The 25,803-nt window shown below is 48.2% G+C and overlaps 1 protein-coding gene across 2 annotated transcripts in view; it reads right to left on the bottom strand.

The window, feature by feature from the left end:
- The window catches only part of ITGAL (integrin subunit alpha L), a 59,570-nt gene that overhangs the window by 21,160 nt on the left and 12,607 nt on the right, over positions 1-25,803 (bottom strand). For both annotated transcript variants that reach the window (XM_029948168.1, XM_029948169.1), the window contains exons 3-19: positions 25,670-25,772; positions 24,907-25,001; positions 24,729-24,796; positions 22,466-22,583; positions 22,211-22,341; positions 20,974-21,119; positions 15,805-15,940; positions 15,502-15,652; positions 11,297-11,370; positions 11,074-11,206; positions 6,584-6,741; positions 5,890-6,027; positions 5,253-5,450; positions 4,977-5,107; positions 2,786-2,946; positions 2,530-2,681; positions 1,078-1,167 (exon numbers count right to left, since the gene is read on the bottom strand). In XM_029948168.1, coding sequence (XP_029804028.1) covers positions 1,078-1,167; positions 2,530-2,681; positions 2,786-2,946; positions 4,977-5,107; positions 5,253-5,450; positions 5,890-6,027; positions 6,584-6,741; positions 11,074-11,206; positions 11,297-11,370; positions 15,502-15,652; positions 15,805-15,940; positions 20,974-21,119; positions 22,211-22,341; positions 22,466-22,583; positions 24,729-24,796; positions 24,907-25,001; positions 25,670-25,772 — 2,183 coding nt within the window. The remainder of the gene's footprint in view (positions 1-1,077; positions 1,168-2,529; positions 2,682-2,785; positions 2,947-4,976; positions 5,108-5,252; positions 5,451-5,889; positions 6,028-6,583; positions 6,742-11,073; positions 11,207-11,296; positions 11,371-15,501; positions 15,653-15,804; positions 15,941-20,973; positions 21,120-22,210; positions 22,342-22,465; positions 22,584-24,728; positions 24,797-24,906; positions 25,002-25,669; positions 25,773-25,803) is intronic.

Genomic DNA, 25,803 nt, shown 5'->3' with positions numbered 1-25,803 from the left:
TAGAATGCCTCCTAGCCCTGTTTCTGCCTGAATTTTAGCATCATTGTTATAAAATGTGTTTGCTATCTGCTTCTCACTGAAAACATCCTGCTATCCTCTTAGTTGTAAGATTTACTACCGGTTCAAACAAATGTGTATGTTATCTGCTTTTCACTGAGAATATCCTGTTTTCCTGTGATGTGTAAGTTACCTCATTGTAATTAGAATAGTTCTGAAGAAATGCCTCTTAAAACCTGTTTCTGCACCCTTTTCAAAGCATCTTATCACTGAGAATTATTGTAAAAATTCCACTTTTTGATGTCGTAAGTCTATAAATAAAGGCCCAAAACCTGGTGAGATAGGAGGAGAGAGGAGATAGAAGAAGATGATGCCAGGAAGATGATGCCAAGAAAGAAAGAAACTGTGTGAATCTCTCTTTTTCCCGTCTGCTGCTACCCCTTCAGGGAGCCCTGGACCAGCCGGAGCGGGCCTCCCGCACACATCTTCAGGGTGGCAGGCCCAGGCTCTTTCCACCAGACCCTGCCACCTTCAGACAGAAGCTAAACCACCCATTGAGTGTCAAGGATTCGAGGAGAGGAAATCTGGCTTTGGCCCTGGGTGGGGAGTCTGTGGTCCAGCAGACAAGAGTAGATACTGTTTTCCTCTTCCTCCAGTTTGGCGCTGAGGGAACTACCTGCTCTCAACTGAATATGCACGGGTGGGAAGGCGGGTTAGGGTGCCCTGTCCTCCCATGAATAAGGCTCAGCTGGGCGCGTGTCCTCCCTGGGGTTTACACCTTGAGCCAGTGCCAGGAGCCTGGTGAGGTCCGAAGCTGATGCTTGGCAGGGACCTGGAGCAGACTCGCCGAAGGGGCCGTGCCCTGAAGAGGCCATCCGTTATTCCTTCCCCTCAAGAGCTCCCCTTCCTCTCAGTCTTGCTTTGCCAAATACAAGCTCCCATATGTTCCCTTCCTGCCGAAATAAGCTGTATTTGGTTTCTCTTACTTAAGACCAAAGACGCCTTTATAATATAGTCTTGCTAAACTGAAATTCCACTCTCCCCTGTTTCCTATCAATTCCCCAGATGATCTCTTCTTACCACCCTTTGGTTCCTCGGTGTCCCTTCTTCTTCCAAGAGAGAGAAATTTAGGGAGACGTTGATGGGAGAGATGAGGTCTTGAATGCACACCTGAGGGCGATGAGAACACCACCCGCGGTGTGAGTTTAACCTGCTAGTTAAATGCTCACCTTGTCCATCCTTTACAAATGATGATAGTGTCTGGTGTTTCTAATATCTGAGGCCATGTCTCAGCCCGAGTTGTCACCCTCAGCCCCAATTCCCATTGCAGACATCGCTAATCAACCACCTCCCTTTTCCACTGAGTCCTGGCCAAACCCGCTGAATCGGTGTCAGGCCGCTCTAGGCAGCCATTATCGAAGTTGGCACAAGGAAAGACTATTCTAGAATAACTAGAGTATCCTAGTTCCTTGAGAACAGAGTTGGGGGTTGGCCTTTTATGTTATTACTGGTCCCTCACAGTGGCAGGGGGTTGGCCTTTTATGTTATTACTGGTCCCTCACAGTGGCACTTTTGTAGGCATTAAAATCATCTTCACTTGAATTCCTACCAGCCCCAAGGAGGTAGGCATTATTACTCCCACATTAGAGATGAGGAGAATGGCGTCGAAAAAGATGACTCAAGCTTCCTAAGGACTAGCACTAGGAAGCGAGCCCAAGTCCGTCCAATTCCCAAGCCTAAAGCCTTCTATCATGACACATGGCCTCTTCTCAGATTTATGCTGAAACTTTCCGAATCTTTTGCAAGGGCGGTGCAAGGGCGCAGAGGAGAACTGAGTGGAGATACGAACCAGCTAAACAGTGAGCTCGAATTGTTGACACCAGGCGATGGGTATTTGGGGGGTTTGTTAGGCTATTTTTTTTTCCTGCTTTTATAGATTTGAAACTTCCCATAACAAAAAAATGTAAAACAGATCTCAAAATCTTATACACCAATCTCATACTCAGTCTCTTATGAAATATTTAAAAGATTGGAAGAATTTACCATCATCTCTACTTTACACAGGACTGTTAGAGACAAACGGAATTTGGGGGCTACAGCAGTTGTTTAAACTAATATTTAAAAAATAAACCTTTTTCTGCAATGGATGTTAGTAATGAATGACCATGTGTACCTGGCAAATAAAAACGCACCACATCCTGCTGAATATTCTACAGCTATTAAAATAATTATGAAAAGCTGGGTAATAGCCTTGATCTATGATGGGTGGAAAAGGGAGATAAATGGGAAGTATTTTACAATGGTAATTAGGTTGAAAACACCGACATATATAGATTAAGGACTAGAGAAAATATGTTAACAGTGTTATGGCCACTGTGAACCAGTAGAGGGAAGGATGGTATAGAGAGATCCCAGAGACTCGTGACCCCAGCTGGACGCGACCGAGCTGAACTTGGCACCCGATGCCTCCTGCCACTGTGGTTAGCTGTGCCGCCCCCTCACTTCCCAGAGCAGCCCCTACGGCTCCCTTACCGGGAAGTGGAACCAGAACTTGACGCAGGACTTGTCTTGGGTGACCTCCACGTCCCCGCTGAGTTCACGTCTACCACCTGTGAACAGCCCCCGGCTTCTGGTCCGATGGCCATCCAGCTGCAGAGTGTACGTGAGGGTGGAAACCAGGTGCCCTGGGCGGGGTGAAAAGGCAGGAGTTGGATGCTGGCAGACCCTGGGGCCATGAGCCTGCATTTGGGCAGGCGGCTGCTCTGGGGAGCAGGAGAAGGGCACTGACCTTGAAATCGCTGGGTAATAGGCTTGATCTGGAAACAGACTGTGATGTTAACTCCTTCTTTCTTCCTGATACTGGTTGAATAGGAGCATTCCACTTCATGCACTGGGATCTCAGCCGGGGAGACGGACATCAGAGTGAGGACATCCACTACAGGCCGGGAGCTGCGGGGCGGAAACAACCAGCTCTCTCCCTCGGCCTCAGCTGCAATCCCCAGTCAGACCTGGGGCTCCATCTACCAGGGTCCAGAGGACCCTCCTTCCTGAAAGCAGACCTCAAGGTCCCTGTCTCCTTGAAATGGTAATAATAACCATAATTCACTAGGGCTTTCCAGTTTCTTCTAGCAGCCTTCTGATCCATTTTCCATAGAGAAGAGTGGGCTTTTAGAAAGAGAAATTATAATGAGCCACTTCCACGCTGATAACTCTTCACTGATGCCACACAATATTCAGAATAAAATCCAAATTTGTTCCGATCGGTGCCACACTGGCTGCCTCTCCACTCTTTTTTTTTTTTATTTTATTTATTTATTTATTTTTTACTGTTTTATTTATTTTTGAGACAGAGAGAGGCAGAGCATGAGCGGGGAGGGGCAGAGAGAGAGGGAGACACAGAATCTGAAGCAGGCTCCAGGCTCTGAGCTGTCAGCACAGAGCCCGACTCGGGGCTCGAACCCATGAACGTGTGATCATGACCTGAGCCGAAGCCGGACGCCCAACTGACTGAGCCACCCAGGAGCCCCGTGCCTCTCCACTCTTAATTCCTCCCTCTCTCTCCCTTGGCTGATGTTCCAGCCAAGTCAAACTTTTGCCTGCCTTACAGCCTCGGCGCATCCTGCGCTTTCTACCTAGAAAGCTCTTATCCCAGATTTCTGCAACCCTGGCTCCTTCTCATCTTTCAAGACCCCGCTCAAATATCACCTCTTCGGGGCGCCTGGGTGGCTCAGTCGGCTAAGCGTCTGGCTTCGGCTCAGGTCATGATCTCACAGTTCGTGGGCTCGAGCCCCGCGTCAGGCTCTGTGCTGACAGCTAGCTCAGAGCCTGGAGCCTGTTTCAGATTCTGTGTCTCCCTCTCTCTCTGACCCTCCCCTGCTCATGCTGTCTCTCTCTGTCTTTCAAAAATAAATAAAAAACAGAAAAAATAATTTTAAAAAATATCACCTTCTCAGAGAGGCCTTTCTTGGCCGTCCAATCTAGTGGGTCTCCCCTACCGTTCTGTCTCACAGAATGCTCTTCACTTCCCCCATGCGCTTCCCACAATTTGCAATCACCCACTTGTGTGTTTAACTTTGTATTATATATTTCTGCACCTATCAGTCTGTATACCCAATGCTTGGTATTAAGACACAGCAGGTGCTGGGGCGCCTAGAGGGCTCAGTCAGTTGAGCGTCCGACTTCAGCTCAGCTCATGATCTTGCAGTTTGGGCCCCCACATCGAGCTCATTGTTGTCAGCCTGTCAGCACAGAGCCCACTTCGGATCCTCTGTCCCTCTCTCTCTGCCCCTTCTCTGTCCCCCCCTCTGCCCCTCCCCCGCTTGCGATCTCCCCACCCTCCACAACAAGTGTTCAGTAAATGTCTATTCACTATATGATGTCACATGATGCCTCCAGTAACTCTAAGATATGGTCAGGGCAGGAAATGTCTTCACCAGTTCGAAGATGAGGAAACTAAGGTCCTGAGGAGCTAAGTGACTGGGGTACAATCATCCAAGAAGTAAATGGCAGAACTTTGACCTGAATCCAGGTGACCAGGTTCTCAAGCCATTGCAGGGTCTTTAATGTCAGATAGGCCTGGGTTCAAATCCCAGTCTGTCACTGAATTGTAACTATTTTTTTAAAGAGGTTTTTTTTTTAATGTTTTTATTTATTTTGGGAAGAGAGACAGAGCATGAATGGGGGAGGAGCACAGAGAGACACAGAATCTGAAGCTGGCTCCAAGCTCTGAGCTGTCAGCACAGAACCCGATGCGGGGCTCAAACTCCTAGACCGCAAGATCATGACCTGAGCTGAAGTCAGACACTTAACTGACTGAGCCACTCTGCCGTTCTGGATTGTAAGTGTTTAAACTGGAGTGAGACACGAAGGCTGCATAGGAAGGGACATATGTGACAGGCTTGGAGGAAGACCAAATGCGTCCTACTACGTAGTAACTGTTCACAGGGCGCGGGCAGAGATGATTAGCAGTCTCCTCTTACCTGAGCACAATCACCTGCCCTTCTGCTCCCACAGCCACATCTGTCAGGCCATCTCCTCCGAGGTCTCTCACCCCATGAATGGAGCGTCCAAACCATCGAATTCCTGAGAACACCTGGGTCCCTTCTATCCTCTGAGACCAAGAGAAAAATTCACGCTAAGCTAGGGAGAGGATAGGCCGGAGGGTGGGAAGAGTCAGGCTGCGGAGTGGGGTCTGGGCCTGGAGGCTCCTGGGAGCCCGGGGAGGGGTTCTGATGGGCAGGCAGGGCGCCTCTCACCTGGCTCGGCTGGGGGCTCAGCCCACCATGCTGCCCGTTGAAGATGTATACAGCTCCCTGCCCCTCCAGAGGGGCCCCCACGGCCACGTCCGCCAGCTCATCCCCGTTGATGTCCATCAGGGCCGCGATGGCAGCTCCAAATTGCCCAAGCGGGTAGCCAGGATCCCCCTGCAGTTCTGAGACCACTTGGAACCCCAGCTGGGAAGGAGCATAGCGACAGTCACTCAGTCACTCAGCAAGCCTTTGCAGGAAGAACGCTGAAGAAAGGTCAGACGTGGTCCCTCACAGAATCGCTAGGGCTCAGGTCCCAGCTCCGCCCCTTGCGGGTCTGTGTGACCCTGGGGCTTTGGAAAGTGACCCCGCCTTGCTGAGCCACAATGCTCCATTTATGAAAGAAGGCTCTGAGCTACTCAGAAGGTGACTTGGAGGACCAAATGAGGTCTCGTGTAAATAGAAGGGTTGGCACTGAGCCTGGCACACGGCCCACCCCCCACTGAGTATCAGCCATTGTTTGTGAGTTGTTCTAATGATCTGACTCATCATCATCAGACGGAGAAAGCCTTTCAGAATAGCTGGAACCTGGGTCTTCTGGGGGATCTGTTTCTCCTACCCCTTGGGTCAGTGCCCTGGTCCTCACCTGTTTTCTCCGGTAGACGAACACCCTGCCTCCCCTCTGCCCCCCATAGAACAGGGGGGCTCCAATCAGCAGCAGCTCTGTCTCCCCATCTTGATCCAGGTCGACGCCACACAGCTCACCACCGAAATACGAGCCAATCTGCAGGGAGATGAAGGTGGCGGAGGAGTCACCTGTGCGCTGGGCACCTCCCTCCCTCAGCTGCACCATGTCCGTCTTACTCCAACCCCTCAAATGAAGGTTGACGTTCTGGACTCCCCTCACCCCCCAAGCACCCGTATGAATTAGGACAAGGGGGGCTCTCTGAAGTTGAGTTTCATTTGTTTTTAATTTTTTAATGTTTTTATTTATTTTTGAGAGGAAAAGAGAGACAGTGTGAGCAGGGGAGGGTCAGAGAGAGAGGGAGACACAGAATCTGAAGACAGGCTCCAGGCTCTGAGCTAGCAGCACAGAGCCCAATGCGGGACTCGAACCCATGAACTGTGAAATCATGACCTGAGCCAAAGTCGGACGCTTAACCGACTGAGTCACCTAGGTGCCTCTGAAGTTCAGTTTCTTAACCGGAAAGTGGAGATGATAAAGCTTACCTCAGCTTTGTGAGGACTGAACGTAACAGTGCTTGGCACAGGGCCTGCTAGCAGACCGCAGGGAGCCTAACCAGTGCCACGAGTCCCTGATCCCCTAGGGCCACGCTCACCTGGACCCCATCTATTTTCTGGACCTGACTCCAGGGTCCTCTGCCCCTTGGCTCCTGGAACAGCAGCACCCGGCCCACATGCTGGTATCGGGGGGCTCCAGCCGCCAGCAGCGATGTGGATGTGAAGGTTCTGGAGGGCAGCCAGGTCACAGTGTAACCTGAGGGGGGGCCATGGGGGGGAGAGAGAGAATGAGAACATGGGAGGGGTGTGGTGTTTGAAATTAGAAACACAATGGCTGCTGCAAGAAGGTAAGGCTCTGGAAAACTGGGTTAGTAGCAAAGATATGTTGAAACAGCCAACGACCTTCTCCTGAGAAAAGCAGCCATATGCTTCTAGCGGCACAAACCCGCCATCTTGGTCTAAGGCCACATTAGTCAAACTGTGGACAGCACACAAGGAGAAAGCAGACACGTAGGACAGAGTAACCATTGCGCATCTTCCTGAGGCTCCTGACTTGAACCTTGGTAAGGGAGACTACACGTTTGACTTGTGTGTTTTTTTTCCTTTGTGTTTTTGTCTTGTTTTGTGTTGAGAGAGAGAGATCACAAGCAGAGGAGGGGCAGAGGGAGAGGGAGAGAGACAGAGAATCCCAACCAGTGCAGGGCCGGTCAGGGGGCTCCATCTCAGGAACTGTGGGCTCATGACCTGCACCGAGATCAAGAGTCAGACGCTTAACCCACAGAGCCACCCAGGCACTCCTACGCTTCTTAAAAATAAAAAAATTAGATTAGTAAGAAGAATGCAAAATCTGCCTGAACATTAAAAATACAGCAGGAAACTTGAAAAAATTCTGTTTAAAGTTAACACTCCAGGCTATCTCCCTACTTCACTGCTAGTGTGTGTGGCAAGGTTCTTCACCCATTGCCCGTTGCTGGAATGTTCTAAGGAAATGTTTCAGGAAACTGGGCCAGGGATTGGGCTCAAGCCAAGACCCACCCAGTAGGAATGCTGTGATTCGAGACGACTAACTGACCCAGTTTCACCTTCTCTGTGTAGAGTAGTTGCAAATGAGTGACCTAAGGGCAAAGAGGCTGAACCACATTCCCGTTTATTCATGTACATTTCTGAAGCACGGGCCTTAAGAACTTGTCCTTTGAAATCGGAGAGACGAGGTTATTATTTCTTGTGCTGATACATCCTAGCTGTGTGAGCCTGAGTCAGTTACGCCTTGCCACCGAGGCTCAGTTTTCTCATCTAAATAATGGGGTGGTACCAACCTCATAGGGTGGTTTTGAGGATTAAAGAAGACCACGGATATAAAATGCCTAGCACTATGCTAGTGATATCTAAACGAAGATCTGAAGATAGGAGCATCACAGGCACCCAAGATTATATTTATTTTTTATTTTTATTTTTTAGCAGGAATTGAAAGTATTCTTTTTTTTTTCCTTTTCTCCATTTTGAAGTATAGTTGGCACAAAGTTATACATATAATCATATATCTATATGTACATACAAAATATATATACATATATAATCACATTCTTCTCTCCCCTCCCTTTCTCTCTCTCCACACACACACACACACACACACACACACACACACACACACACATGCGCAGTGTGTGTGTGTATGTGTCTAGCGGGACAGGTGCCTAATTAGAGATTAAAGATTAAACTTTGGGTTATTTCTTCTTCAGTGAGCAACGCCGTCGCTGGCTTGCCGTGTACCGGGGGACACAAAAGCACTTTGAAGCCCCAGGGTAGAAGCCATAGTGTAAGTGCGGTGGTTACTAACACAGACTTGGGGCTCCATCACCTGGGCTACACCTACTAGTTCTGTAACCTTGGGCAAGTTACTTAAACTCTCCTGGGCTCAGTTCCTTCATCTATAAAATAGAGGTAATAAAAATACTTGCAGGGTTGCTGTAAGAATAAAATGAGATAAAGTAAGATAAAATATGTCAATACATCCCATGCACTTAGAACAGTGCCTGGCACTGAGGCCTAATGCCCCTGATGCAGGTGGTTCTTTTGGTTGAGCAACTTTTTTTTTAATGTTTATTTATTTTTGAGAGAGAGAGATAGAGACAGAGTGCCAGCAGGGAAGGGGCTGAGAGAGAGGGAGACACAGAATCCAAAGAGGCTCCAGGCTTTGAGCTATTAGCACAGGGTCCAACGTGGGGCTTGAACTCATGAATGATGAGATCATGACCCGAGCCGTAGTCAGATGCTTAACCAACTGAGCCACCCAGGTGCCCCAAGCATCCAGCTCTTGATTTTGGCTCAGGTCATGATCCCAGGGTTGTGGGATCGAGCCCTCCATCAGGTGCTACACTGAGCATGGAGCCTGCTTAAGATTCTCTTTCTCTCCCTCTCCTCCTGTCCCCCCACACCTGCTCTCTCTCTCTCAAATAAAAAAAGAAAAGAAAAAAACAGAGCCTGGCACATAATACTTACTCAGTAAAGAATGTCGAAAAGAGAAAAGAAAAAACCACAGAGGGCAAACTCCCTTAGAAGGGTAGATGAAAGGGGCGCCTGGGTGGCTCAGTAGGTTAAGCGTCCAACTTTGGCTCAGGTCCTGATATCACGGTTTGTGGGTTTGAGCTCCGCATCAGGCTCTGTGCTGACAGCTCAGATCCTGGAGCCTGCTTCGGATTCTGTGTCTCCCTCTTTCTCTGCCTCTCCCCTGCTCTCATTCTGTCTGACTCTCTCTCAAAAATAAAATAAACATTAAATCATATTAAAAAAAAAAGAAGGGTAGATGATTGGCACTAACTTTTCCAAGGAAATGATGTAATAAAGTCTCTGTGTTCCACGAGTTTAATAGAGGAGTGGCCCACCCATTATACAGGGGTCTTGGATGAGGCAGGAGTTCTAGATCTATGAGAAGGGAGATCCTGGAAGCAGTCCTATCCAGGGGCTCTGGAGCCAGTTTGTGTCTTGACACAGGGTGACTCTGTGAGCGGGAACTAGGAGAACTATGACCTCTGCCCACAAGGGTGAGGCCCCTCTCTAGCCTGAGACCGGCATCCCCTTGGGTGGGCAAGCCTCAGCAGAACCGTGCAGGACAAGGTCACAACAGTGACACCACGCGGCAGAGAGTAGCAACGGCAACTGTGGACTGACCGGGCGTGTCTGCTCAGTGCTTGGCATCTGAATAACTCTTGAGACTGAATCAATTTCTGGACAATTCAAGAGGCGGAAGCCTCAAGGAGGACCTGCTGGTCCCCCTCCTAATGAGGCAGGTTGCTATAAAAGGTACCGGGCTCCATGCTGACAGCTCAGAGCCTGGAGCCTGCTTCCAATTCTGTGTTTCCCTTTCTCTCTGCCCCTCCCCCTCTCAGGCTCTGCCTCTCTCTGTATCAAAAATAAATAAAACATTAAAACATTAAAAAAAGAGGTACCCGGGATTTCATTTATGGGTAAGACGGAAAGGTGACCCAGAGAGGTCGCCACCATTGAAAGAAGTTTATTATGCTCGGGTCTCCCTAGCAGGAGGCACGGGCCCAGCAGGCCATGCAGGGCCACCTGGCAGGAGCACCAGGGTTAGGGAGGAGGCAGAAGGAGAGAGGAGAGTATGGCCCAGAGCCCTTACTGTGGTTTTGTAGGAAGGAATGAGTGAGGTAGCGTTGGCCAGCTTGACAACTTTAGGCTGGGGCTGTTTGACCAGTGTTGGCCCGCTCTGGTCTACAGGGCTGGTTCTTAGCTGATTAGAGATTTAGGTCAAGGGCAATACTGGTTTGGTGTGTGGAAGTTAAGGTAAGGAGGTGGTTGGGAACGGGCTCAGGGCTGGCTGGTTGCCATGTGGAAGGCCTAACAGGCCGCTTATTGACTCTCTGTAGGGACTGGCCAGCCCCGGGAGCAGGGAGTCTCTCCAGGATTTGCAAGGCCTCAAGATGTCCAGGCATCAGGGACGCCTGGGTGGCTCAGTCGGTTAAGCATTCGACTGGCTCAGGTCATGATCTCATGGTTTCTGAGTTCGAGCCCTGCGTCGGGCTCTGTGCTGACAGCTCAGAGCCTGGATCTTGGTTTGGATTCTGTGTGTCTCTCTCCCCCTCCCGCTTTCACACGTGTGCTCTCTCTCTCTCTCAAAGATAAATATTAAAAAAAGGTGTCCCGGAGCACCTGGGTGGCTCAGTCGGTTAAGTGTCTGACTTCAGCTCAGGTCATGATCTCATGGTTCGTGGGTTTGAGTCCCACGTCGGGCTCTGTGCTGACAGCTAGCTCAGAGCCTGGAGCCTGTCTTCCGATTCTGTGTCTCCCTCTCTCTTTGACCCTCCCCTGCTCACACTGTCTCTCTCTCTCAAAAATAAATAAAACAAAAAATTTTAAAAAAGATGTCCAAGCATCATAAAACACAGAAAATAAAAACATGATTACTACATAACAAAGGGGTTATTAGGGGGAAAATTAAGGATGTTACAGCTATACTTAAACTCTGAGTTTGTTCATGCTGGTTGCTTAATTGCTTTCATTATTATTTTGAAAGTTGGTCTGACTGAGTCTGGCCCCTAAGATCAAAAGAACCCGGCAGAAAAGTACTCACCTAAATATCCTGCTCTTGCTTCTGGTGTCAGTGGTTCATTCCCAACAAATGTATCATCCTGCAGGTTGGCATCCAGGTCTAGAAAGCCCCCAGCCCAGTCCTTGGCTCCGACTGCCCCCACAACACTGTGACCCTGCCCAGGGAAGGAGAGGAGGGGGCTCAGCCACATTCCCATACTGCCCGCCAGCCCCCCTCCCCCACCTGCATCAGGCCCGCCACCCACCTGGCTGAGGTCAGCGCTGATCCCACTGGAGGACAGCTCCATGTCGAAGGATGTCAGGTCCTGTTTGCTTGTGCCTGGGGGACAAGATAAAGGGAATGAATGGACACCCCAAGGAGCAGCAGAGAGAGTGACACCGGAGAAAGGACTGATGAAGAAGCATGGGACCGACCTTCGGACACGGAAGAAAGAGCCCACACTACGGTGGCCCTGGGCAGTGACTTAGGCTAAGGCTCAGGTCAAAGTGCCCGAGCCCCGGACTCGGCACAGCCAAGATGTAGCTCTGGAGTTCTGTTCCTGGTCGGGCTTCCCCACGCAAGGGCTGGAGCCCCCACCCCACCCGGCGGACCAGACGGGTTCGTCCCTTCTCCCTGTTCTTCACCCAAAACATCACCAAGTCAGGAAGGTTCTACCTTCCGTGCATCTGCCCCCTTCTCTGAATAGTCAGTACTGTCGCCACACGGGTCCAAGCCCCCTCCCCCCGGCCTGGCTACTGCAGCGGCTTACTCACTTGGTCTCTGACTTCCTTCTTCCTCTTGTCTATTTTCCACAGAGCAAGCTGGAGTCATCTTTTTTTTAGTTTTTTAAAAGTTTATTTATTTATTTATTTATTTTGAGAGAGAGAGAACAAGCAGGGGAGGGCCAGAGAGAGAAAGAGAGAGAATCCCAAGCAGGCTCTGGAGCCCGATGTGAGGCTCAAACTCACAAACTGTGAGATCATGATCCGAGTTGAAACCAAGAGTCAGAGGTTTAACTGATTAAGCCACCCAGACACCCCTGGAGTAATTTTTTTTATAAAATGTGTATCAGTTGGGGCGCCTGGCTGGCTCAGTTGATTGAGCGTCTGACTTCAGCTCAGGTCATGATCTCACAGCTTGTGAGTTCGAGCCCCGCGTTGGGCTCTGTGCTGACAGCTCAGAGCCTGGAGCCTGCTTTGGATTCTGTGTCTCCCTCTTTCTCTGCCCCTCCCATGCTCATGCTCTGTCTCTCTCTTCTCAAAAATAAATATTTAAAAAAAATAATAAAATAAAATAAAAATAAAAAATAAAAATGTGTATCAGATCACACATTTCCCTTTCTTTAAAAAGTCCTTCATTACTTGCCATTGCTCTTTATTTTTTATTTAAAACGTTTTTTAATGTTTATTTATTTTTGAGAGACAGAACAGAGTGCGAGTTGGGGGAGGGCAAAGAGAGAGGGAGACACAGAATCCAAAGTGGGCTCCAGGCTCTGAGCTGTCAGCACAGACCCCGATGTGGGGCTTGAACTCATGAATGGTGAGATCATGACCTGAGCCGAAGTCAAACCCTTAACCGACTGAGCCATGCTAGCGCCCCTATTTTTTTTTTTAAGTTTATTTATTTGGAGAGAGAATGCAAGCAGGAGAGGGGCAGAGAGACAGAGAATCCCAAGCAGGCTCTGCACTATCAACACGGAGCCCGACGCAGGTCTCAAACCCACAAACCATGAGATCATGACCTGAGCCGAAATCAAGTCAGAAGCCTAACCGACTGAGCCCCGCAGGCGCCCCAGTCATCACTCTTTAGATTAAAACCCAAGGTGCATATGAGGAACTGGAAGGCCCCTGCCTATTTCTCCAACCTTCTCTCATATGCTCACCACACTGCTATCACCGGGAACTTTTTCTCCAGCGTGCCCGCCCATCCCCCACCTCCAGGCCCCTGCGCTCCTCTGACGATAAGGCTCTTTGCCCACATTCCTCACGAGGCTGTTTGATTCTCATCTTTCGTGTCTCAGCTCAAATGTCATCTCAGAGTGAATTTAACCTCCACTAAAAAAAAAAAAAGACATCTAGAAAGGTCTTCCTTGACAAGCCTATCTAAAAGCGGCTTCCTCCACTTCCCCTCCATAAATCTTTCCATCCAGCTTATTCATTTTCTTTATAGCATTTATCATAATCTCTAATTATCCTGTTTGTTTTCTTTCTTTGTCCAACCTGAATATAAGCTCCACGTTAATGCCATCCCTGAGGGCCTTATTCAGGGCACCTGGTACCCAGTTGGTGCCAGCATGAATTAATAAGATGAAAAGCAGCCAGCCTTGCAAGGCTCCCGAAAGCAATGAATTAAGTGATACAGAAAAATTGCCTGTGACCTGGAAGCTCTCAAGAAACACAGCGATTACTGTGAAGACTTGTTCATTCACTCTTAATAAATATTCAAAGCAACTAAATATTTGGTGCCAGAGCACCTAGCCTGCCATGACAGACCTCACGGTGGAGCGTGGGAGGCAGCCACAGAGGAGATGATTTAACACAACGCAAGTCTCGGGGGCCAGGACAGGTCCTGTTACTCGGCACCCAACCTGGAGTTCAGCCAGAGCTTGTCAGAGGCAGTGACATCTGAAATACGATCAGGAGCCTTTCTTGCAGTGACGGTGACGACCTGCCCACGAGAACATGCTTCTCATGAAGGACTTCCTGGCCCCGTCCCTGGGCAGAGGAGGGGAGGAAGCACAAGGAGGAGCCCCTGGTGCAGAGCCCCAGCTCCTACGTCATGGATGCTACAAAATCACCGCCATGTTCAGCCACGTACTGTGCCAGCTGCAGGAGGACAAGCAAGGCTCATGGAAGGATGCTGCTTCAGATGGAGGCAGGACTAAAAGCCCCCCGGGGTCAGCGTGAGTGGGGAACTATCCCAGTAAACAGATTTGGGATAAATAAATAAATAAAATAATACAGAAAAAAATAATAAAATAAGATCTGGAGCATGAGGAAGGGCAGTTCAGGATAGAGGAGCAGAGCTGCAATTCATACCCGGCCTACAAGGTACCAAGCACTTTGCTGAGCAGTGGTTAGGGCCTCAACTGTATTCTGTAAAAAAAGATATTTTCACGTCTTAACCCCTGGTACTTCAGAATGTGCCCTTCTTTGGAAATAGGGTCTTTGCAATGAAACCAAACTAAAGTGAGGTCACCGGGGTGGGCCTCCATCCAATATGACTGGTGTCCTTATAAAAAAAGGAAACTTGGACACAGAGAGATAGATGCACACAGAGAGAAGATGATGTGAAGAGAGACACCCAGGGAGAAGCCGGCCAGGCGGCCGGAGTGATGCAGCTACAAGCCAAGGGATGTCAGGGACTGTGGGGGAACACCGGAAGTCAGGAGAGGCAAGGCAGCACTCTCTCCTAGAACTGTGGGAAAGAACACACCTCCTGCAGAACCCTTGATTTCTGACTTCCGGCCTCCAGTACTGCAAGATGGTAAATTTCTGTTGCTTTAAGCCATTCAGGTTTTGGCATCTGTTACAGCAGCCCTGGGAAACTAATACGACCGTTAAACCTTCCAGGCTCCGAGATTGGCATTATCCCCATTCAGCAGAGAACAAGCCTCAGAGAGAGACACTGAGCTGGCTGAGGCCACACAGCACAGGCAGAGTGGATTACTTTTTAAGTTTACTTATTTATTTATTTAGAGAGAGAGAGTAGGGAGGGGTAGAGAGAGGAAGAGGGAGAATCCAAAAGAGGCTCCACACTGTTAGGGCAGAGCTTGCCTGATGAGGGGCTCGAACTTACAAACCGTGAGATCACGACCTGAGTCAAAATCCAGAGTCAGACACTTACCCAACTGAGCCACCCAGGTACCCTGACAGAGTGGGTTCTTGAGTCCCATATATATATATATAGATTGCTTCTTCAACTGACCGGAACACCAAGCCTGTGTCCTAGCAAAGGGGCCTTGCCAGAAAGAACCGCGCACCTTTCAGCAGACTAGATTCCTGGGGATTTACCTTTCCAAAGCAAGTCTTCCATCTTGAGGCTAGAGTCAAAACCTTTCCTTATTCTGGGCCAAGGGGGCCCGTGGGCTCCCTGCACTCAGCCGCTGCCCACTTGCCCATCTTAAGTAATTTGAAGATAAGGAAAAATGAGGGAGCTGGAAGTGGGGGAGGGGGCAGAATCATAGTCCTTCCAGAGCCCTCAAGACAGAGGTCAGTTCTGGCTCCACCCCAGACCAAGCTGAGCTTTCCAAAGAAGATGGCATTTTAGAGGGAAACAGAGACTGGTCCTAAAGCACCCTCTCCTAAATTTCCGCCTGAGGTCCTTTTCCGGGAGAGCTCTTGACACAATGTCGGATACCCCGTAAGTGCTCGTTACCGTGACTCACTGTCTGATGTCTCTAGTCTGGGGTCCCGGAAGTGATTCTGTAAACACCTTCCCAGACTCCCTCTCCCCGGGTCTGCCACTCACCCTCAATGACATAGATCTTCTTTTGCAGCTCAGTGAACAGATCTTTAAGCTTCTCAAACGTGTCCAGAATCTTTACAAACTCCTTTGCGGGTTTTGAGGCAAATTTGTGCAGCGTTTCCTGACTTTCCCGGGTTTGAAAATGCTTTCCAATCTGTGAGGGAGTGAAGAGTGGAGAGCTGGCATCCCAGAACCGCAGACCAACTTTCTAATATATTCACGAAGCCCTGGCCCCAAAGAGAAAGGGGAGCGGGGCTCAGGAATAGGAGAGGAAAGATGGGACGAGTCAGGGGCCGGGGCCCATACCCCAATGATGTAGCGGACAATGTCTTTGGCTGACTCAAGGTTGTCTTCTTGGTCAGTGGCTTCCCCGTCAGTGATGATGATAAGCACTTTGGTGGCATCTGGCCGGGCCCCCCGGTCTTGCCGGAACACCTCTTTCCTGTGTCCAGGAAGGCGAGAAATGTAAAAGACTCCTCCAGATCATGACGGGATCTCCACCCCCCTCCACACCACGCACCCACCTCATCAAGTCACTGCCCTGCTGATTATGCAAAAGCCCTTTCCCCAGGCTTCAAAGGTCTCTTCTGAATGGCCTAGGTCACCCTTGCTGCCACATCTCTCCCCATGAACCTGTTGTCTTCAGTGGAATTCTGGGAGCCAAGGAGGCTGTCCCAGAGCCCATGGGCAGTGACAAGGAGGCTTTCTGAGGAGATATCTGGGCTTCCTACTTTCCAGTTCAGCCACATGGCAACTACTGTTTCACCAGTTAGACATGCTGGGGATCCAGGTGAGATTTCAGTGCGGAAAATGGGCTCCACGGCTGGAGCAAACCAGGAAGTCACTTTTGCAGAGCAAGTTAATCTAGCACCCCCACCCCTGGCCATTACCAGGCCGCCTATAGATCTCTGCTACAGCAGGTGTCCCAGGGGACTGAAGTGACTTGTTTCCATGGCAGTCTTCCCCAAACCACGAGTTCCTCAAGGAATGACCACATCTGATTTGCTGTTGTATCATTGGATCCTGACAGAGTAGGTGCTCAGTGCACGTGACATAAAAGGAAGACGGAGTATGGAATATCGGACAGGCACAGGCTCCGAAGTCCCACCTGTCCTCAGCTGCCTTCTGAAGCAAGACAGGGTGCTCATGGCTTCTGTTGCGACAACAGCCCTATTTGCACCATCTGATCCTTTCCTCCCCTCCCCACAGCCAACAGAGATGGACAATTAATCCAAGAGTAGCCAGCAGGTCTACAACCCCTGACTTATGACCTGCTTTTCGAGCGGAAGCTCAAAGTCACACGGAGTGGCTGCGGTGGCAGGTGGAGAGACGCAGAGAGGAGGGCAGGGAAGCCCCCTGGAAGTTTTAGAATGGAGGGGCTCTGACAGGCAGGGCTGAGGCCCCTGTTCTATCTTGGATGCAAACTGTTTCCCCAAACTCCGTCCACACAGACATGGTCTCTCATGGCTCCCGTTCATGGATTTCTGCCCTGGTTTAACCCACCATCACTTCTCATCTGGATTTTTCAGGGGCCTCCTACCTGGCCTCCCTGCTCCCCTCCCTACCCCCTCCACAGATTAATATCAGCCTTGTGGCCCGAGGGATCCTTTTAAACACATATATCAGATAATCACTCCTCTGCTCAAAACCTCCAATGGACCTCGCATCTCACTTAGAGGAAAAGCCAAAGTCCTTGCTCTTGGTCTCCAAGTCCCTAAGTGCTTGGATTCCCAGGTTCTCTCTGACCTCACCTCCTACTACTTTCACCCCTACATACTTCTCTCCAGTCACACTGGTGTCCTGGTTGTTCTTGGCACCTCCCAGGCATGTTCTCATCTCAGGGCCTTCGCTGTTCCCTCTGCCTGGAGACCTTCCCCCAGGTATCCGCATGACTGCTTCCTCACCTTCAATGAGTCTTTGATCACAGGGAACCTTCCCTCATCTTCTTACTGAATATTGCCTTATTTTTCTTTATAAAACTTACATCTTCTACTGTATTATCTAGTTGACTTGTTTATCCTGTCTGTTGCATTTCTCTCCCCTAATACAATGTTGAACCTCAAGAGGGTAGAGATTTAGGTTTCATTCACTGCTATATTCCCAGAACCTAGAACATGGCAAACATGGCCAAACATGGCCAAAGCCAGCCCATAGCTTGTTTCTGTATGGTTCATTCACTAAAAAAAAAAAAAAATATATATATATATATATATATATATATATATTTAAAGAGTTACAAACACATAGAAGGATATGCAAGAGATACTATATGTGGCCAAAAAGCCTAAAATATACTATCTAACCCCTTTCAGAAAAATTAAGCCAACTCCTGACCTTGAATACTGCCTAGTACAGAGTCAGGTAGTCAAGAAGTATTTATAAAATACATTTCTAAGACTGTTCTTTTTTGGTTCCACAGTTGACACTTTTTGGGGTATCTTCCCAGCCCATCATGACCTCTTTCTCTAAGAAACTTCCCCCTTCCCACAGAGGTGGGACCCCCGAATCCACATCTATGTGACTTTATGCCATAAAGTAGAGCTGGATGGACGTGTGGACACCAAACCCAGGCTCAGCCAATCAGATTTTCTCTCCCGGAAGTTCATCCGAACTGAGGAACTGAGGCTGCCATTTTTTCCATGGACATGGCTAGCCATGTACCCGCCAAAGTTGTCTATCGATAGGGAAGAATGAGGCGGACAGGACAGGTCAAGTGAGCCCCAGAAGAAAAGAGGTGGAAACACATCTGTAGAGTCTTAAGGACATGCATCACACGCACGTTTAACTTATGCAAATTCAACTAGACGTGCCCAAAAAGGAATGAAAATGTGAAAAACAAGTATAGCACAGGAGGCCCATGCCTCTCTTTCACTCAGTTTGAGTGTGTGCCCAAGGGAAGCATGAGATGGAAGATATAATTCTCTTATTCCCCAAATCGCTTCCACATTTTCAGTTTCCATGGCCACTTTAATGTTTAAAGATGGGTATTTTGAGCTCAGTCGGTTAAGCATCGGCCTCTTGGTTTTGGCTCAGGTCATGATCTCACAGTTTCATGGGTTTGAGCCCTATGTGGGGCTTTGTGCTGGCAGTGCGGAGCGTGTTTGGGATTCTCTCTCCCTCTCTCTCTGTCCTCTCCCCCATTCTTGCTGTATCTTTCTCTCAAAATAAATAAATAAATATAGGTCTTAAATATTTTTTTAAATGTTTCTTCACTTTTGAGAGACAGAGCGCAAGGGCGGGTAGGGGCAGAGAAAAAGGGAGACACAGAATCGGAAGCAGGCTCCAGGCTCTGAACTGTCAGCACAGAGCCCGACGTGGGGCATGAACTCACGATCTGCAAGATCATGACCTGAGCCAAAAGGGGACGTTTAACTGACTGAGCCACCCAGGTGCCCCAAGATAGGAATTTTTAAAATACACAACATGGGGGTGGGGAGCCTGGCTGGCTCAGTTGGTACAGCATGCAACTCTCAATTGAATTCTCAGGGTTGCTAGTTCAAGCCTCACAATGGGCATGGAGCCTATGTAAAAAATAAGTGAATAAATGAAAGAAAGAATGGATGAATAAAACAAACAAACAAATGGGCTCCTGGGAGTTGTAGTTTGGTCTGCTTGTGTTGGTGTGGCCATTGGCTCCGGGCTAGCCTTTGCCTGTCTGTGGGCATGCACCACTGCGGTATTCAGGAACAACCCACGGAAGAATCATTCGAAGAGGTGGTGATGAAGGTCATACAGCAGGCGTGGACATGTTTGGATTTCCCACAGCTCCTGCTGGACTGCCATGGAAGATATGCCCAAAGTGTAGCATTTTTCAGTGCACGTGAGAACAGGAGCCCAACACAAATTTGTCTACTCTGAGGCCGCAGGATTCTGAAAGGGATTTCTAGACCCTTTCGTAAAAGAGAAGCTGGAACAAAGAATTCCCAGAGTCAAAGACACTACAGGAAGATTCTACAGGAAGAAGGTAGGCTGGAGCCGTTCATGAAAGACTCCACACTGGACTGAAACCCTAGGAGTGTGCTATTTGTCAGAGAAAGCCTCAGGAATCAAAGTAACTTTGCTGTTCAAAGGGCTCGTAGCAGTGAAAAGCCCTATAGTTGTTAGCGTAGAAAAGCTTTCAGCCCGAAAGGAAGCTGAATTATTCGCATCAGAGTTCACACCATTCACATCAGAGTTCACACTGGCCTGAAACCCTATGCTGTACACAGTGCAAGAAGAGTTTCCACATCAGGGGGAAGTGTATCCGACACAGCAAAACACACACACAGTGGAGACACCCTATCTGTGTGGCCGGTGTAGGAAAAGTTTCACTCAAAGAGGGAGTCTGGCTGTGCACCAGCAAAGGTGCCCACAAAGACTCACCTTTTGCTCCCTGTCGTCAAAGAAAGTTCTCTTCATGAATTAAAAGTACAAAGCCCTCAGACCAGGCAATCTATCCAGTTCTATGGGATGAATGGTGACTCCTTCAGAAAGACTATCACTGGGTGGTCTGGAAAAGAAAACTGACTTTTCTCCTTTCCCTCAGGTGAGTATGAAAAGTAAATGTCTTGTTTATTATCCTTAACAATAAAATAAAATAAAATATATAATATGGCCCTTCAACACACTCCAACTACGTTCATCTAGGCCTCAACTTATTGATTTTTATTTTTTTATGTTTTATGTTTATTTATTTCTTGAGAGACAGGGAGAGACAGAGCACAAGTTGGAGAGGGGCAGAGAGAGAGGAAGACACAGAATTGGAAGCAGGCTCCAGGCTCTGAGGTGTCAACACAGAGCCTGACGTGGGGCTCGAACCCACGAACTACAAGATGACCTGAGCCGAAGTCGGACGCTTAACCAAATGAGCCACTCAGGTGCCCCCACCTAGGCCTCAATTTAAACAAAGCCACCTGGCAGCTCTTTCAGTCCCTGTGCTTTAAGAAAACCACCTTTTTTGCACCGCAAACAACAACAACAATAACTAAAGCCATCTGGTCCAACTCTGGGGGAAAAAGCTTCTGTAGTAGATTTAGGAAATCAGGATATGCTAGTGTCCAAGGTAGACTTGAATATGTTGAATTTTAGAGCAATTCAAGGAATTCTTCAAGGACAATTTTGACTACCAGCGATTTTTGTTCACACGCGGACTTCGGAAGCTGATCGCCATCCACGATGGGACTCTACCGTGGCTGCTGTATTAGCAATCACTTTCAGAATCAAGTTTTGATTCTAGTCACTCATGAAGTTTAACAATACTCCCTGTCCCAAAGGTTCATAAGCTATCTATGCATCCTCCCAAGAAGCGCCCTGGGGGATTTCGTTAGTATAAAGTAGACTTCTGTTACTTACAATGAAAAGAAACTGTACTAAAATAGTTCCACTTGAATTCTTACGATAACTCGCCCCTTGCTGAGCCCACCTGTTGAGTTCCTACACCCTGCGACCTGAAGAAGCCAATGATGAGTGTGCTCTCTCCTGCACCAGGGGACTCACGTGACATAATTGATGGCATGAAAGGTATTGGTCAACAGCCGCATGTGTTGTACTTTGCTCAGCAGGACATCGGGGTTCTTCACCCTCACGTAATCCAAGAAATCAAATTCTGTTTTGAATTCTGTGGAAAACTGAACTGCAGCAAACTAGAAAAAGAAGGAAGCGATAAATGTCATTCATTACATATCTCTTCCCACTTGTCTGCTCCAATCTACTTCATGTATTTACTTATTTATTTATTTAAATTTACATCCAAGTTAGTTAGCATATAGTGCAACAATGATTTCAGGAGTAGATTCCTCAATGTTCCTCACCCATTTAGCCCCTCCTCCCTCCCACAACCCCTCCAGTAACCCTCTGTTTGTTCTCTATGTTCAAGAGTCTCTTACGCTTTGTCTCCCTCTCTGTTTTTATATTATTTTTGCTCCCCTTCCCTTATGTTCATCTGTTTTTATATCTTAAAGTCCTCATATGAGTGAAGCCATATGATGTTTGTCTTTCTCTGATTAATTTCACTTAGCGGAACACCTTCTAGTTCCAACCATGTAGTTGCAAATGGCAAGATTTCACGCTTTTTGATTGCCGAGTGTCCTCCTGTTTATTTCTTATCTGAGACCTCAGGAACCCAACTCCACATTCCTGCTTCAGAGCATTCTTTTGCAAATGAGGTACTATATACTCAAACACAGAAATAAAATTAAATAAATCTCTGCTCCCTTATGTAGCGCTGTCTGCTGGACTCCTATCCTCTGGGTCAGCCTGCCTCACCAGTGAGGCTGGTTCCTAGTAACCATATTTATGCTCAATGACCCTCCTAAACCAGCTATAGCCGGTTGGGCCACAGAGGGCCACTTGACTGAGGCTGGCCAGTCAGAATCCAGTCTCCAGGAATTTGGAATTTGCAGAGGGAGGGGCTGGTTGACAGGACAAAAAAAATCCTGAAACCTTTGCATTCAAACTTGGGAGCCTTCCACAGGCCCATGTGATCCAAAGAAGCTGAGGGAGCTAGTCTGCAAGAAAGAAGAGGGAAGCAAAAGCCAAAAAGAAACAGAAAAGGAGAACTAACGAAAATCCTAAAAGCTTTTTACTTCCTGGTTCTTGACTCTTCCAGAGGTCCAGTTATAACGGTGGCATTTGGTTCTGGAGACACCTCATACTAAATTTTTCTTTTGTGCCTTAGGCTAGCTCAAGCAGGCATGTGTTGACTGCAAACAAAAAAGCGAATGAGTATATTTACCTGGTAGGAAGAGTTGCTGAGTTTCCTCATCACATCCTTCATGAAGTCCAGAATTTTCTGAAATTCATCGTCCTGCAGGCTCATTGAACCATCAAACAGAAATACCAAGTCTACGTTGCCCTTTATACACTCTACAGAGGCCAGACACAAAGAGACTTGGTGAAATGTCTCCATGGGTAGGCCTGCCCATGCTGGTCCCTCGTATGAGCAGCCACTTGGGAGAGATTTTTACCCAATGGATTCCCGGCTCCTTACCCTGATAGCCAGGGTGCCTGTGCAGCACAGGACCCCTCAGATTCTGGGGGAAAAGGTAACACAAGCCACTTAGATAGACATTCTGGTCACAGGTCCGAGACAGCCCAGGGTCACAGGCCTGATGGAAGCAAAGGTTAAAAAAAAAAAAGAAAGGTTAGGGCTTCCTTTTTCTGTGTATCTTTTGAGCATCATCAGCCAAGAACAAGAACTTTCAGAGTCATCGTCTCCTAACCTTACTTCCTACATCCAACTGGTTACAAGGCAAGGTAGTTCTGCCTCCAGGTTTCCTTCTTTCTTTCTTTCTTTTAAAAAAAATTTTTTTATGGTTTTTATTTATTTTTGAGAGACAGAGACAGTGCGAGCAGGGGAGGGTCAGAGAGAGAAGGAGATCCAGAATCTGAAGCAGGCTCCAGGCTCTGAGCTAGCTGTCAGCACAGAGCCTGACACGGGGCTCGAACTGACAAACTGTGGGGTCATGACCTGAGCCGAAGCAGGACACTTAACTGACTGAGCCACCCAGGTGCCCCTCTTTCTTTTTAATAAGTGTTTATTTATTTTCAAGAGAGAGACAGAGAGAGCAGGGGAGGGGCAGATAGAGATAGAGGGAGACAGAGAATCCGAGCAGGCTTGGAGTTGTCAGTGCAGAGCCTGACTCAGGGCTCAAACTCACAAATCACGAGATCATGACCTGAACCGAAGTCGGATGCTGAACCAACTAAGCCAACTGAGGCATCCTTCAGCCTCCAGGTTATTTATAGCCACCTCACCCTTCCTACTAGTAAAGCTATGGATGCTCACTGCCTATTGGACAGAGTCTAAACTCCTGAGTTCGGCATGCATATTGTTTACAGTTGAGCACTACCCTACATTTGCAGGTCCATCTTCTTCCATTCCTAATCACACATTCTGTGTTTAAGCCAAATCACTCACTATTCCCAGAATATACAATGTTTTTTCTTTCATTTATGACTATCTTTCCTGCCAAGCTGCAATTTTCATGAAAGTCAGAGCTCATGTCGTCTTTGTATCTCACTCCTCTGGCCCCATCAGAACCCAGCACATTGGCTGGCATGTTAATAACAGCTAACAAGCTCAAATTAAATACTGAATAAATATTTCACTCAGCTAGCCTTCTATTTCTCATATACTTGTGTCAGAAGATGCTGCTGGGATGAACTGAAAACACCAGTGGGCTTACAGTCAAATGGGAATTTGATTCAAATCCTGGCTCTATTTCTTTAAAACCAAGTGACCCTGGGGCACCTGAGTGGCTCAGTTGGTTGAGCATCTGACTCTTGATTTCAGCTTAGGTCATGATCTTGTGGTTTGTGAGTTCGAGCCCCTTTTCCGGCTCTGTGCTGACAGTGTGGAGCCTGCTTGGGATTCTCTCTCTCTCTCCCTGCCTCCCCCAATAAATAAACTTAATAAAAATAAAATAAAATAAAATAAAACCATGTGACCTTGGCCAAGTCTCTTAATCCCTTTGGTTTTGCTCCCTCGTGTGTCAAATGTGTATACTGATCCTTATCTCACCCAAATGTCTTAAGGGTTAAAAGAAATAAAGCAGTGAACTCAAACTTCAGGCATTTGTGCACCATTGGGCAATTTCTGCCATGTGCGTGTCTCAGGATTACTATTATTTATTTGATATTTTATTTACTTTACATTTACTTTTTTTAAACTTTAGCCTCATCCCAAGCAATTCACTCCAAGAAATCATGAATTTGATGTGTTTTATATTTTTCCTAAAAAACCATTAAATAAAAATATAACTATAAAACATTAAGTTTGTATACCCCCAAAAATCATCTTTGCATATCAGTGGCCACAGATATTTCATATTTGAAGGAAAACGGATATTGGATCTCAAAAATAGCTGGCTCAGGGTCACCTGGGTGGCTCAGTCGGTTAAGCATCTGACTTCGGCTCAGGTCATGATCTTGTGGTTCATGGGTTCGAGCCCCGCATCGGGCTCTGTGCTGACAGCTCAGAGCCTGGAGCCTCCTTCAGATTCTGTGTCTCCCCCTCTCTCTGCCCCTCCCCTGCTCATGCTCTGTCTCTCAGTAATAAATAAAAATGTTAAAAAAATTTTTTTAAATAGCTGGCTCATACTCAGTTCTTAATAAACACTGATTGAATCAGAATCTCTGATGCCTTTAATTTTCTATAGGATCTTTATTCCATTTTCCTTCCTTCTTTTCAGTCTCTCTTTCTTAGCATCAAGCGTCACCGGCTTTGATGTCACACTCTACAAAATTCTTACCAAAAGGCTTCCCTTTGTGGAGTCTGTCGCCAGGGTCATTCCCAAGTACTTGGAGGTATAGTTGGAACCTGTAGACACCAGGGGATTGGTTTGGAGGAATCAAGGCATCCCAGGTATGGTGGGCCAGCCTCAATTTCCCTGGGACACCATTCCTCCAGGCTTCTCCCCAGTCACTCACCATGCAGGCTGACTGGTGCACAGTGGCCAGTGTCTGGCTGGCACTGGTAGAGGTTTCCTGTGCTGTTCCCCTCACCTGGAGCTCCCACGACAACCCTGATGAGAAATCTCACCTGTGAGATGGAGTTGTCCCGGTTTTACCCACCCACCCGGGGGTTCAGATCCACAGGAGTCTCAAAGCAATGCAGCCACTCCCCTGCAGGGAGGCTCCTCAGCCCCTACCTCTTCCCTATTGAATCCCAGATAAATAAGTCGATAGGTCAAAATTCTAGAAAGTTAAGGAACTTTTTTCCCATTTAGAGTCTAGAAAAACCGAGGTCGTGAGAATGAGGGAGCACAATGTCATATTTTGAGTTCATTCAATCAGTCATCAGTTCAAAAGCCATTTATAACGTATCTACTGTGTGCTAGGCTGGGCTAGATGCTAGGGATGAGCCGCGGGGTGGGTGTGGGGGAGTGGGGAAGAGAAACAAAATCTCTGCTTCAAGGAGCTCCTAGTCAGAGGGTGAGCGGGGAATCTAGGAGGCGCTGCAAAGACTTTTAGGGGCTGTGATATTTCCTCTCTCATCAGGCACTTATGCGGAGCTTCAAGGATGGGCAGTCCTCGTCCTACAATCTGATGGCCTCGCTTCTGTTTCGAGAAATCCGTGCGACGGCTCGACCCCGCGGGACCGGCTGGTTCCCCATCTGGTCCACCCGGGGCTGGGGTCCCGGCCGCCTGTGCTGACTCTGCAGGGCGGGGAGGGCCTGGGGAGGCGGCTCACCAGTCTCCGACCTGCAGAACGCGGTACCCAAAATGCCTCCCGGCGTGAGGGAAGGAGAAGTTGTGCACGTGCCGCACTTCCAGGTTGTAGCCTAAGGCCGGCGCTGCGGGAGACCGGGGGGGGGGGGCGGGGCG

The sequence above is a fragment of the Suricata suricatta genome, chromosome 8, assembly GCF_006229205.1.
Source record: "Suricata suricatta isolate VVHF042 chromosome 8, meerkat_22Aug2017_6uvM2_HiC, whole genome shotgun sequence".
NCBI lineage: Eukaryota > Metazoa > Chordata > Mammalia > Carnivora > Herpestidae > Suricata > Suricata suricatta.
This window is presented reverse-complemented; position numbering and strand designations above follow the sequence as displayed.